Below are 14,914 nucleotides of genomic sequence, written 5' to 3'. Positions count from 1 at the left end.
GTCGACTCATTCACTGGCTGCCTCACATCGATCTCGTGAGCGAGTCGTTGGTTCATTCACTCATTCACTCACTCATTCACTCACTCATTCACTCACTCATTCACTCACTCATTTACTCACTCATTCACTAACTCAACACTCATTCATTCACTCGGTCGGTTTTTCAATCCGTCGCTCGGAACCTGTGAATCAGTCGACTCATTCACTGGCTGCCTCACAAGGACCTCGTGGGTGAGTCGTTGGTTCGTTCACTCATTCACTCACTCATTCACTCACTCATTCACTCACTCACTCATTCACTCATTCACTCACTCACTCATTCACTAACTCAACACTCACTCATTCACTCACTCATTCACTCACTCATTCATTCACTCACTCATTCACTCACTCATTTACTCACTCATTCACTAACTCAACACTCATTCATTCACTCGGTCGGTTTTTCAATCCGTCACTCGGAACCTGTGAATCAGTCGACTCATTCACTGGCTGCCTCACAAGGACCTCGTGGGTGAGTCGTTGGTTCGTTCACTCATTCACTCACTCATTCACTCACTCATTCACTCACTCACTCATTCACTCATTCACTCACTCACTCATTCACTAACTCAACACTCACTCATTCACTCACTCATTCACTAACTCAGCACTCATTCATTCACTCGGTCGGTTATTCAATTCGTCGCTCGAAACCTGTGAATCGGTCGACTTATTCACAGGCTGTATTGCAAGGACCTCGTGGGTGAGTCGTTGGTTCGTTCACTCATTCACTCACTCATTCACTCACTCATTCCCTCACTCACTCACTCATTCACTCATTCACTCACTCACTCATTCACTAACTCAACACTCACTCATTCACTCACTCATTCACTAACTCAACACTCATTCATTCACTCACTTATTCACTCGCTCATTTACTCACTCATTCACTAACTCAACACTCATTCATTCACTCGGTCGGTTTTTCAATCCGTCACTCGGAACCTGTGAATCAGTCGACTCATTCACTGGCTGCCTCACAAGGACCTCGTGGGTGAGTCGTTGGTTCGTTCACTCATTCACTCACTCATTCACTCACTCATTCACTCACTCACTCATTCACTCACTCACTCATTCACTAACTCAACACTCACTCATTCACTCACTCATTCACTAACTCAGCACTCATTCATTCACTCGGTCGGTTATTCAATTTGTCGCTCGAAACCTGTGAATCGGTCGACTTATTCACAGGCTGTATCGCAAGGACCTCGTGGGTGAGTCGTTGGTTCGTTCACTCATTCACTCACTCATTCACTCACTCATTCACTCACTCACTCACTCATTCACTCATTCACTCACTCACTCATTCACTAACTCAACACTCACTCATTCACTCACTCATTCACTAACTCAACACTCATTCATTCACTCACTCATTCACTCACTCATTTACTCACTCATTCACTAACTCAACACTCATTCATTCACTCGGTCGGTTTTTCAATCCGTCACTCGGAACCTGTGAATCAGTCGACTCATTCACTGGCTGCCTCACAAGGACCTCGTGGGTGAGTCGTTGGTTCGTTCACTCATTCACTCACTCATTCACTCACTCATTCACTCACTCACTCATTCACTCATTCACTCACTCACTCATTCACTAACTCAACACTCACTCATTCACTCACTCATTCACTAACTCAGCACTCATTCATTCACTCGGTCGGTTATTCAATTCGTCGCTCGAAACCTGTGAATCGGTCGACTTATTCACAGGCTGTATCACAAGGACCTCGTGGGTGAGTCGTTGGTTCGTTCACTCATTCACTCACTCATTCACTCACTCATTCACTCACTCACTCACTCATTCACTCACTCATTCACTCACTCATTCACTCGCTCATTCACTAAATCAACACTCACTCATTCACTCACTCATTCACTAACTCAACACTCATTCAAATCAATCGGTCGGTTTTTCAATCCGTCGCTCAGAACCTGTGAATCGGTCGACTTATTCACAGGCTGTATCACAAGGACCTCGTGGGTGAGTCGTTGGTTCGTTCACTCATTCACTCACTCATTCACTCACTCATTCACTCGCTCATTCACTCACTCATTCACTCATTCATTCACTCGGTCGGTTTTTCAATCCGTCACTCGGTTACTTGGGAATCGGTCAACTCATTGACTGGCTGCTTCACAAGGACCTTGTGGGTGAGTCGTTGGTTCGTTCGTTGGTTCGTTCACTCACTCATTCACTCACTCATTCACTAACTGAACACTCATTCATTCACTCGGTCGGTTATTCAATCCGTCGCTCGGTTACTTGGGAATCAGTTGACTCATCCACTGGCTGCCTCACATCGATCTCGTGAGCGAGTCGTTGGTTCGTTCACTCATTCACTCACTCATTCACTCGCTCATTCACTCACTCATTTACTCACTCATTCACTCACTCATTCACTCACTCATTCACTCGCTCATTCACTCACTCATTCACTAACTCAACACTCATTCATTCACTCGGTCAGTTTTTCAATCCGTCACTCAGTTACTCGGGAATGAGTCGACTCATTCCACTGGCTGCCTCACAAGAACCTCGTGGGTGAGTCATTGGTTCATTCACTCATTCACTCACTCATTCACTCACTCATTCACTAACGTATTCAATCACTCATTCACTCACTCATTCACTCACTCATTCACTCACTCATTCACTCACTCAAATCACTTGGTCGGTTTTTCAATCCGTCGCTCGGAACCTGTGAATCGGTCGACTAATTCACAGGCTGTCTCACAAGGACCTCGTGAGCGAGTCGTTGGTTCGTTCACTCATTCACTCACTCATTCACTCACTCATTCACTCATTCAAATCACTCGGTCAGTTATTCAATCCGTCGCTCGGAACCTGTGAATCGGTCGACTTATTCACAGGCTGTCTCACAAGGACCTCGTGAGCGAGTCGTTGGTTCGTTCACTCATTCACTCACTCATTCACTCACTCATTCACTCACTCACTCATTCACTCACTCACTCATTCACTAACTCAACACTCACTCATTCACTCACTCATTCACTAACTCAGCACTCATTCATTCACTCGGTCGGTTATTCAATTCGTCGCTCGAAACCTGTGAATCGGTCGACTTATTCACAGGCTGTATCACAAGGACCTCGTGGGTGAGTCGTTGGTTCGTTCACTCATTCACTCACTCATTCACTCACTCATTCACTCACTCACTCACTCATTCACTCACTCATTCACTCACTCATTCACTCGCTCATTCACTAAATCAACACTCACTCATTCACTCACTCATTCACTAACTCAACACTCATTCAAATCAATCGGTCGGTTTTTCAATCCGTCGCTCAGAACCTGTGAATCGGTCGACTTATTCACAGGCTGTATCACAAGGACCTCGTGGGTGAGTCGTTGGTTCGTTCACTCATTCACTCACTCATTCACTCACTCATTCACTCGCTCATTCACTCACTCATTCACTCATTCATTCACTCGGTCGGTTTTTCAATCCGTCACTCGGTTACTTGGGAATCGGTCAACTCATTGACTGGCTGCTTCACAAGGACCTTGTGGGTGAGTCGTTGGTTCGTTCGTTGGTTCGTTCACTCACTCATTCACTCACTCATTTACTAACTGAACACTCATTCATTCACTCGGTCGGTTATTCAATCCGTCGCTCGGTTACTTGGGAATCAGTTGACTCATCCACTGGCTGCCTCACATCGATCTCGTGAGCGAGTCGTTGGTTCGTTCACTCATTCACTCACTCATTCACTCGCTCATTCACTCACTCATTTACTCACTCATTCACTCACTCATTCACTCACTCATTCACTCGCTCATTCACTCACTCATTCACTAACTCAACACTCATTCATTCACTCGGTCAGTTTTTCAATCCGTCACTCAGTTACTCGGGAATGAGTCGACTCATTCCACTGGCTGCCTCACAAGAACCTCGTGGGTGAGTCATTGGTTCATTCACTCATTCACTCACTCATTCACTCACTCATTCACTAACGTATTCAATCACTCATTCACTCACTCATTCACTCACTCATTCACTCACTCATTCACTCACTCAAATCACTTGGTCAGTTTTTCAATCCGTCGCTCGGAACCTGTGAATCGGTCGACTAATTCACAGGCTGTCTCACAAGGACCTCGTGAGCGAGTCGTTGGTTCGTTCACTCATTCACTCACTCATTCACTCACTCATTCACTCATTCAAATCACTCGGTCAGTTATTCAATCCGTCGCTCGGAACCTGTGAATCGGTCGACTTATTCACAGGCTGTCTCACAAGGACCTCGTGAGCGAGTCGTTGGTTCGTTCACTCATTCACTCACTCATTCACTCATTCACTAACTCAACACTCATTCATTCACTCGGTCGGTTATTCAATCTGTCGCTCGGTTTTTTGGGAATCAGTCGACTCATTCACTGCCTGCTTCACATCGATCTCGTGGGTGAGTCGTTCGTGCGTTGACTTCTTCATTAGTTCATGCGTTCATTCCTTCACTCATTCACTTAATCATTTATTCGATAGGTCACTCGGTTCCCTGGGAATCGGTCGACTCATTCACTCGCTGCCCCACAAGGGACTCGTGGGCGAGTCGTTCATTCACTCTTTCATTCATTCATTCATTCGTTTTCTCGTTGAATCGTTCACTCATTCATTCGTTCCCTAATTCCTTCAGTCACTCAGTCATCGCCCGAGTTATATTCACTGGCTGCCTCACAAATACCTCGTGGGCGATTGTTTCGTTCTTTGTTCGTTCATTCATTCCATTATTAATTCCTTCATTTGTTTACTCCTTCGTAATTCGTTCACCCATTGGGACAACCAGTAGTCTGCTATTCACTGCTTGCCTCACAACAATCTCCGTTCACTCATTCAGTGATTCCTTCGTTTATTCGTTCCTTAGTGCACTTGGTCAGTCACTCACTCATTCACTCAGGAATAGGTCGACTCAATCACTGGCTTGCCTCACAAGGAGCTCATGGGTGAGGGAATTAATTAGTTTATTCCTGAATGAGTGAATGGTGAAGTGAAATAATGAGTGAGCGGGTTTGCTGGGTGGGTAAAAAGTCAACCGACCCACACACCCACTCACCCACCCACTCACCCACCCACTCAACTACCCACTCAACCACCCACTCAACCACCCACCCACTCACCCACCCACTCACCCACCCACTCACCCACCCACCCACTCACCCACCCATTCACCCACCCATTCACCCACTCAATAACCCACCCACTCACCCACCCACCCACTCACCCACCCACTCAACTACCCACTCAACCACCCACTCAACCACCCACCCACTCACCCACCCACTCACCCACCCACTCACCCACCCACCCACTCACCCACCCACCCACTCACCCATCCACCCACCCACTCACCCATCCACCCACCCACTCGCCCATCTACCCACCCACTCACCCATCCACCCACCCACCCACCCACTCACCCACCCACCCAATAACCCACCCACTCACCCACCCGCTCACCCACCCACCCACTCACTCACTCACTCACTCACCCACCCACCCACTCACTCACTCACTCACCCACCCACCCACCCACCCACCCACCCACCCACCCACTCACCCACCCACCCACTCACCCACCCACCCACTTCCCCCGCATGCAGGCCACAGTGGAGCCCGTCTGCTGGTCTCTCACGGAGGCATGAACAGTGTGTACGAGGCCATCTACCACGGCGTCCCTGCCGTCATGATCCCGCTGTTCGGCGATCAGCACCGCAACTGCCGCCTGGCACAGAGTCGCGGTTTCGCAGTCTGCCTGCGGGTGGCCTCCCTGGACAGAGACGCCCTGCACTCCGCCCTGCACGGCGCCCTGCAAGAGCCCAGGTAGAGGGTGGCCGAGGAGATGTTGATTGCCTCGCCTGGTATACAGGAGGGCGTGGGTTCAATCCCGGAGCATGTGAGATGTTGATTGCCTCGCCTGGTATACAGGAGGGCGTGGGTTCAATCCCGGAGCATGTGAGATGTTGATTGCTTCGCCTGGTATACAGGAGGCCGTGGATTCGATCCCGGAGCATGTGAGATGTTGATTGCCTCGCCTGGTATACAGGAGGGCGTGGGTTCAATCCCGGAGCATGTGAGATGTTGATTACCTCTCCTGGTACGCAGGAGGTCGTGGGTTCGATCCCGGAGCATGTGAGATGTTTACTACCTCGCCTGGTATACAAGAGGTTCGTGGGTTCGATCCCGGACCCTGCGAGATGTTGACTACCTCGCCTGGTGCGCAGGAGGTTGTGGGTTCGATCCCAGACCTTAAGGTCACGGTGATTGGGTAGATGTTAACTACCTCGCCTGGTATACAGGAGGGTGTGGGTTCAATCCCGGAGCATGTGAGATGTTGATTACCTCTCCTGGTACGCAGGAGGTCGTGGGTTCGATCCCGCACCCAGCGAGATGTTGACTACATCGCCTGGTGCACAGGAGGTTGTGGGTTCGATCCCGGACCCTGCGAGATGTTGACTACATACCCTGGTGCACAGGAGGTTGTGGGTTCGATCCCGGACCCTGCGAGATGTTGACTACCTCGCCTGGTGCGCAGGAGGTCGTGGGTTCGATCCCGGACCCTGCGAGATATTGACTACCTCGCCTGGTGCACAGGAGGTCGTGGGTTCGATCCCAGACCTTAACGTCACGGTGATTGGGTAGATGTTAACTACCTCGCCTGGTACGCAGGTCGTGGGTTCGATCCCGCACCCAGCGAGATGTAGACTACCTCGCCTGGTGCACAGGAGGTCGTGGGTTCGATCCCAGACCTTAACGTCACGGTGATTGGGTAGATGTTAACTACCTCGCCTGGTACGCAGGTCGTGGGTTCGATCCCGCACCCAGCGAGATGTAGACTACATCGCCTGGTGTGCAGGAGGGCGTGGGTTCGATCCCAGACCTTAACGTCACAGTGATTGGGTAGATGTTAACTACCTTGCCTGGTATACAGGAAGTTCATGGGTAAGATCCTGACCCTGACGCCTGCTGTATATTTGGAATCTGCATCTCTCGCATCATCATCATCATCACGGTGGCTAGGAGATGTTAACTACCTCGCCTGGTATGCAGGAGGTCGTGGGTTCGACCCCGGGACCTTCGGCCTGCTTTATATTTAGAGTTTGTGTCTCTCTCCCTCTCTCATCATCATCACCGCGGTGGATGGGAGACGTTAACTACCTCGCCTGGTATACAGAAGGCCATGGGTTCAATCCCGCACCCTGATGCCTGCTGCTGTATATTTGGAGTCTGCATCTCTCTCTCTTCCCGTGGCCGTGAAAGCAATGTGTTAAACGACTGTACTGTTGCCACTTCCCCTTCCACACCACCACCATTCACTCACGCACCCACTCACCAATTCCCTCGCTCACCATTCCACACCACACATCCATCAACTCATTCACCCCTCTACCCACCCATTCACCCACCCACCAACCCACTCACCCACCCACCAACCCACTCACCCACCCACCAACCCAATCACCCACCCACCAACCCACTCACCACCACATCCACTCACCACCACACACACTTACCCACCCACCCACTCACCCACACACCACAATACCGACACATCACCACACCCACTCACCCACTCACCCACTCACCCACCCACACACTCACCCACTCACCCACCCACCCACTCACCCATCCACACACTCACCCACCCACCCACTCACCCACTCACCCACCCACCCACTCACCCATCCACTCACCCACCCACACACTCACCACCACACAAATTCACCACCACACTAACTCACCATCACACAAACTCACCATCACACAAACTCACCATCACACAAACTCACCATCACACAAACTCACCATCACACAAACTCACCACCACACCCACCCACCCACTCACCCACCCACACCCACTCACCACCACACCCACCCACCCACTGAACCACCCACCCACCCACTCATCCACCCACTCACTCACCCACTCACTCACCCACTGAACCACCCACTCACTCACTGAACCACCCACTGAACCACCCACTGAACCACCCACTGAACCACCCACCCACTCACCCACTCATCCACCCACTCACTCACCCACTCACTCACCCACTGAACCACCCACTCACTCACTGAACCACCCACTGAACCACCCACTGAACCACCCCCCCCCCCCCGCAGGCTCCGTGCAGCTGCCCGTGCCGCCAGCGCGCTGCACCGCTCCCTGCCGATGTCCCCCGGCGCCACGCTCAGTCGCTGGCTCGAGCACGTGACCGCTGTGGGCGGAGCCGAGCACCTCAGGCCGCGAGCAGCGACGGCAGCGGCAGCAGGAGCAGGAGGAGGAGGGGGAGGGGCAGGAGAGGGAGGAGGAGGAGGAGGAGGGGGAGGAGCAGCAGAAGGAGGAGTAGGGGGAGGAGTAGGAGGAGGGGGAGGAGGAGGGGGAGGAGTAGGAGCAGCAGAAGGAGAAGCAGCAGAAGGAGGAGCAGGAGGAGGGGCAGGAGAGGGAGGAGGAGGGGGAGGAGGGGGAGGAGCAGGAGGAGGGGGAGGAGGGAGAGGAGTAGGAGGAGTAGCAGGAGGAAGAGGAGGAGGAGGGGCAGGTGGAGGGGGGATTGGAGGAGTAGCAGCAGAAGGAGTAGCAGCAGAAGGAGGGGGAGGAGGGGGGGGAGGAGGGGGAGGAGGGGCAGGAGGGTCTCTGCTGCTGCTCCTGTCTGCGCTGACTTTGTTGGTGTGCGTGTTGATCGTGGAGGGGGCTCGGAGGAGAGGCGTCGCGCAGTCGAAGATTAAACGCCCCTGAAGTCCTCAAGTCTCCTCTGTGTGGTGGTGATGAGTCTATGGGTCTCTGTGTGAGTCTATGGGTCTCTGTGTGGTGGTGATGAGTCTATGGGTCTCTGTGTGGTGGTGATGAGTCTGTGGGTCTCTGTGTGGTGATGAGTCTGTGGGTCTCTGTGTAGTGGTGATGAGTCTGTGGGTCTCTGTGTAGTGGTGATGAGTCTGTGGGTCTCTGCGTGGTGATGATGAGTCTGTGGGTCTCTGTGTGGTGGTGATGAGTCTATGGGTCTCTGTGTGGTGAGTCTGTGGGTCTCTGTGTGGTGATGAGTCTATGGGTATCTGTGTGGTGGTTATGAGTCTATGGGTCTCTGTGTGGTGGTGATGAGTCTATGGGTCTCTGTGTGGTGAGTCTATGGGTCTCTGAGTGGTGGTGATGAGTCTATGGGTCTCTGTGTGGTGAGTCTGTGGGTCTCTGTGTGGTGGTGATGAGTCTGTGGGTCTCTGTGTGGTGATGAGTCTGTGGGTCTCTGTGTGGTGGTGATGAGTCTGTGGATCTCTGTGTGGTGATGAGTCTGTGGGTCTCTGTGTGGTGATGAGTCTGTGGGTCTCTGTGTGGTGGTGATGAGTCTGTGCGTCTCTGTGTGGTGGTTTATGTTTGTGCGTCAGTCGTTGGGTCTCTGTGTGAGTCTATGCATCTCTGTCTGAGTCTCCTTTGTGTGTTGATGAGTCTATGGGTTTCTGTGTGATGACTCTATAGCTCTCTGTGTGGTGATGAATCGATGACTCTCTGTGTGGTGATGAATCGATGACTCTCTGTGTCGTGACGAGTCTATGGCTCTCTGTGTGGTGATGAGTCTATGGCTCTCTGTGTGCTGATGAGTCTATGTGTCTCTGTGTGGTGATGAGTATATGTGTCTCTGTGTGGTGATTCTGTGGTTTCCTGTGTGAGTCTATGGGTGACGGTTTCAGTATATGGGTCTCTGAAAGTGCTTGCCATGAATGAACCACAATGCCTCTGGTCAGCAAGAAGCTAAAACTATCATCACACCAACTTCGCTCAGCATCATTCCAGCCGCAGCAGCTGCTCAGCTATCAAATAAAAACGTTACCGCATCGCACGGTTTCACATCCTGCATACACTACACTATACACTACTATGCACTAGTATACACTTCTATACAGGACCTTACACTACGATACACTAAACTACACGAAACCTACACTACTATGCACTATACACTACTATGACCTGCACTATACACTACACTATACACTACTTTATAAACTACACTATACACTACACTATACACTACACTGTACACTACACTATACACTACACTAATCACTAAACTATACACTACACTATAACCTGCACTATACACTACACTATACACTACACTAATCACTACACTATACACTTCACTATACACTACACTAATCACTACACTATACACTACACTATACACTACACTATACACTACACTAATCACTACACTATACACTACACTATACACTACACTATACACTACTTCATAAACTACACAATACACTACTTTATAAACTACACTATACACTACACAATACACTACACTATACACTACTATAACCTGCACTATATACAAAACACTACACTATACACTATATTATACACTACATTAATCCCTACACTAATCACTACACTATACACTACACCATACACTACACCATACACTACACTATACACTACTATACACGAATATAAACTGCATTACACACTACACTATACACTACACTAATCACTACACTATAAACTACACTATAAACTACACTATACACTACTATAACCTGCACTATACACTACACTATACACTACACTAATCACTACACTATACACTACACTATACACTACACTATACACTACTTCATAAACTACACTATACACTACTTTATAAACTACACTATACACTACACTATACACTACACTATACACTACACTATACACTACTTCATAAACTACACTATACACTACTTTATAAACTACACTATACACTACACAATCCACTACACTATACACTACTATAACCTGCACTATATACAATACACTACACTATACACTACTTTATAAACTACACTATACACTATATTATACACTACATTAATCACTACACTATACACTACACTATACACTACACTATACACTACTATACACGAATATAAACTGCATTACACACTACACTATACACTACACTAATCACTACACTAATCACTACACTATGCACGACACTACACTATAAACTACACTAATGACTACACTATACACTACACTATACACTACACTATACACTACACACTACACTACACTATACGCTACACCATACACTACATTATACACTACATTATACACTATATTATACACTACACTATACACTACTTTATAAACTACACTATACACTACACTATACACTACACTATACACTACATTATACACTATATTATACACTACACTATACACAACACTGCTATACACTATACAATACACTACAATATACACTACACTGCTATACACTACACTATACACTACTATGCACTACTATACACGACTATAAACTACACTATACACTACACTATACACTACACTATACACTACACTAATCACTACACTATACACTACCCTACACTATACACTACACTATACACTACACTATACACTGCACTATACACTACATGATACACTACACTATACACTATATTATACACTACATTAATCCCTACACTAATCACTACACTATACACTACACCATACACTACACTATACACTACTATTCACGAATATAAACTGCATTACACACTACACTATACACTACACTAATCACTACACTATAAACTACACTATAAACTACACTATACACTACTATAACCTGCACTATACACTACACTATACACTACACTAATCACTACACTATACACTACACTATACACTACACTATACACTACTTCATAAACTACACTATACACTACTTTATAAACTACACTATACACTACACTATACACTACACTATACACTACTTCATAAACTACACTATACACTACTTTATAAACTACACTATACACTACACAATCCACTACACTATACACTACTATAACCTGCACTATATACAATACACTACACTATACACTACTTTATAAACTACACTATACACTATATTATACACTACATTAATCACTACACTATACACTACACCATACACTACACTATACACTACTATACACGAATATAAACTGCATTACACACTACACTATACACTACACTAATCACTACACTAATCACTACACTATGCACGACACTACACTATAAACTACACTAATGACTACACTATACACTACACTATACACTACACTATACACTACACACTACACTACACTATACACTACACCATACACTACATTATACACTACATTATACACTATATTATACACTACACTATACACTACTTTATAAACTACACTATACACTACACTATACACTACACTATACACTACATTATACACTATATTATACACTACACTATACACAACACTGCTATACACTATACAATACACTACAATATACACTACACTGCTATACACTACACTATACACTACTATGCACTACTATACACGACTATAAACTACACTATACACTACACTATACACTACACTATACACTACACTATACACTACACTAATCACTACACTATACACTACCCTACACTATACACTACACTATACACTACACTATACACTGCACTATACACTACATGATACACTACACTATACACTACACATTACATAATACACTGTATTATACACTACACACTACACTGCTATACACTACACACTACACTATACACTACACTATACACTACACTATACACTACACACTACACTATACACTACACTATACACTACACTATGAGTATGAACCACGCTGGTTCACAGCCGACTCGAAGGCTGCCACTGACTGCAAGGGGCTCCTCGTAGCCACGTGCAGCCCTGGGGGCTACGGGGGTCGTTCTGCTTCAGCCACTCCACCTCACCGGGGCTGAGAGCGCAGGGCTCAGTGGCCACGGGCTCGCAGCTGCGCCCCCTGGCGGCTTCCCCCCTCACTGCGCTAAATTTCGATTTCAAGCTTCTTTCGTGACTGCAGGGATTCATCTTCTTGGTTATTTCGGTAAAGTCACGTAGAATGGAAATAATAAAATAATAAAAATATGAAACAAATCCACAGCAAGAAAATTGTGGATTTCACACCTGATGATGATTGCTTGTGTTGCAGTCGAAACGTCGTGAGAATTTTTATTGTTTTATATTATTTTATTATTTCCCTTCTACGTGACTTTACCGAAAGAACCAAGAATATATATATACAGTTTAACACGCATGCTTTCGCGACCAATGTTATTCATAATCAACGTTTTTGGGTTTAGATCGCGTTATTTATAAATGTGTCGTAACCCTCCACCACCCGACACGGCCAATCAGTAAAAAAGTGTCACGTTGACAAAAGACAAATAGTTCCCTGCTTTAGCCCACCGGTGTGTTGAAGTGTGAAACCACAACATTTACAATTTGAGTTGTACGACGTTTCGCTGGTAATTGCATCCAGCATCATCGGGCAATTCGCCAGAATGGTGAGGCTCTGCTGTATCTCCCGTTCTCTGCTCTATATTTGTCTTTTGTCAACATGACACTTTTTTACTGATTGGCCGTGTCGGGTGGTGGAGGGTTACGACACATTTATAAATAACGCGATCTAAACCCAAAAACGTTGATTATGAATATATATACACACACATATGTTTAAGTGACAACTATTACTGGTAGGCTGTGTCAGGTGGTGGCGGGTTTAACAACACATTAATATATTTACGTGATCTAACCCAAACAAACTCTATTATGGTCCACATATGCAGCTGGCAGGCATAGCCATGCTCCAGGATGGAACCCACGGCTTCCTGCACATGATGTAGGTAACATCTCCTAGCCTCCGTAGTGATGGTGATGAGAAGGGTGCAACTTCAAATATACAGCAGGCAGGCATCGTCAGGGTGAGAGATCGAATCAACGACCTCCTACATACCAGGCGATGTAGTTAACATCTCCTAGCCACGGTGATGATGATGATGAGAAGGACGCAGACTTCAAATATACAGCAGGCAGGTATCGTCAGGGTGAGAGATCGAACCCACGACCTCCTGAATACCAGGCGAGGTAGTTAACATCTCCTAGCCACGGTGATGATGATGATGATGAGAAGGACGCAGACTTCAAATATACAGCAGGCAGGCATCGTCAGGGTGAGAGATCGAACCCACGACATCCTACATACCAGGCGATGTCGTTAACATCTCCTAGCCACGGTGATGATGGTGATGAAATAGACGTGGACTTCAAATATCCAGCAGACAGACATCGTCAAGGATCCGGGATCGAACCCACGACCTCCTGAATACCAGGCGAGGTGTAGTTAACATCTCCTAGGCACCGTACAGCCCCCGCGAGGTTCCAATGTGGCCTCTGATTTGGATGCGTTCTAACTTTCTGCACCTGTCACGTAATCGTGATCGTTGTCGTGGTCCTGATAACGACACCAACACGGGGCCTTTGGCACTGACCACGTGAAGCATCACATCCCGTTGTCTAATGATCGTTAACGAACGGCTGTCAATCACGAGACCGCTCGTCGGTCAATCTATCGATTGATTTTGTCAATGACCAATCTCCTTGATTGTAATCACCAATTGCATTAGTAGTGTAGTGTAATAACTCCTCTTTTTAAATCCTTTATATTAGGTTCGCTTGCTTGCTTGCTTACGACCGTGCAAACCTTTCGGTCGTTTTTTAACCCACTTCCCGTGATCCAATCGAGCTGACATTTTGCACACAGACTCGTTGTGCCAGACAATTAATGTTCGTGAAATTTTTTTTCCAAAATTTTACACTGTTTAGGGGAAACAAATTAAATATTTAATTACCAATTGTTTAATACTGCAGACAATCATCTGACCCATAGGTGGCAGCCATCTCAAGCCAGAGGACGAGAGGACTCTAGCCGCCACGCATATAAAGGATTTAGAGTGAAAAACTTTGTTTTTACGGGCTATACT

General features: G+C 47.0%; 1 protein-coding gene across 1 annotated transcript in view; it reads left to right on the top strand.

Moving 5' to 3' along the window:
- The window catches only part of LOC133339357 (UDP-glucuronosyltransferase 3A1-like), a 31,949-nt gene extending 18,172 nt beyond the window's left edge, over positions 1-13,777 (top strand). The window contains exons 4-6 of the mRNA XM_061547490.1: positions 5,681-5,900; positions 8,202-8,352; positions 13,721-13,777. Of these exons, the coding sequence (XP_061403474.1) occupies positions 5,681-5,900; positions 8,202-8,352; positions 13,721-13,777 (428 nt within the window). The remainder of the gene's footprint in view (positions 1-5,680; positions 5,901-8,201; positions 8,353-13,720) is intronic.
- The last annotated feature ends 1,137 nt before the right edge of the window (positions 13,778-14,914 follow it).

Source organism: Lethenteron reissneri, unplaced genomic scaffold (genome assembly GCF_015708825.2).
Source record: "Lethenteron reissneri isolate LAM-NWPU_2019-01 unplaced genomic scaffold, ASM1570882v1 scaffold_1846, whole genome shotgun sequence".
NCBI lineage: Eukaryota > Metazoa > Chordata > Hyperoartia > Petromyzontiformes > Petromyzontidae > Lethenteron > Lethenteron reissneri.
This window is presented reverse-complemented; position numbering and strand designations above follow the sequence as displayed.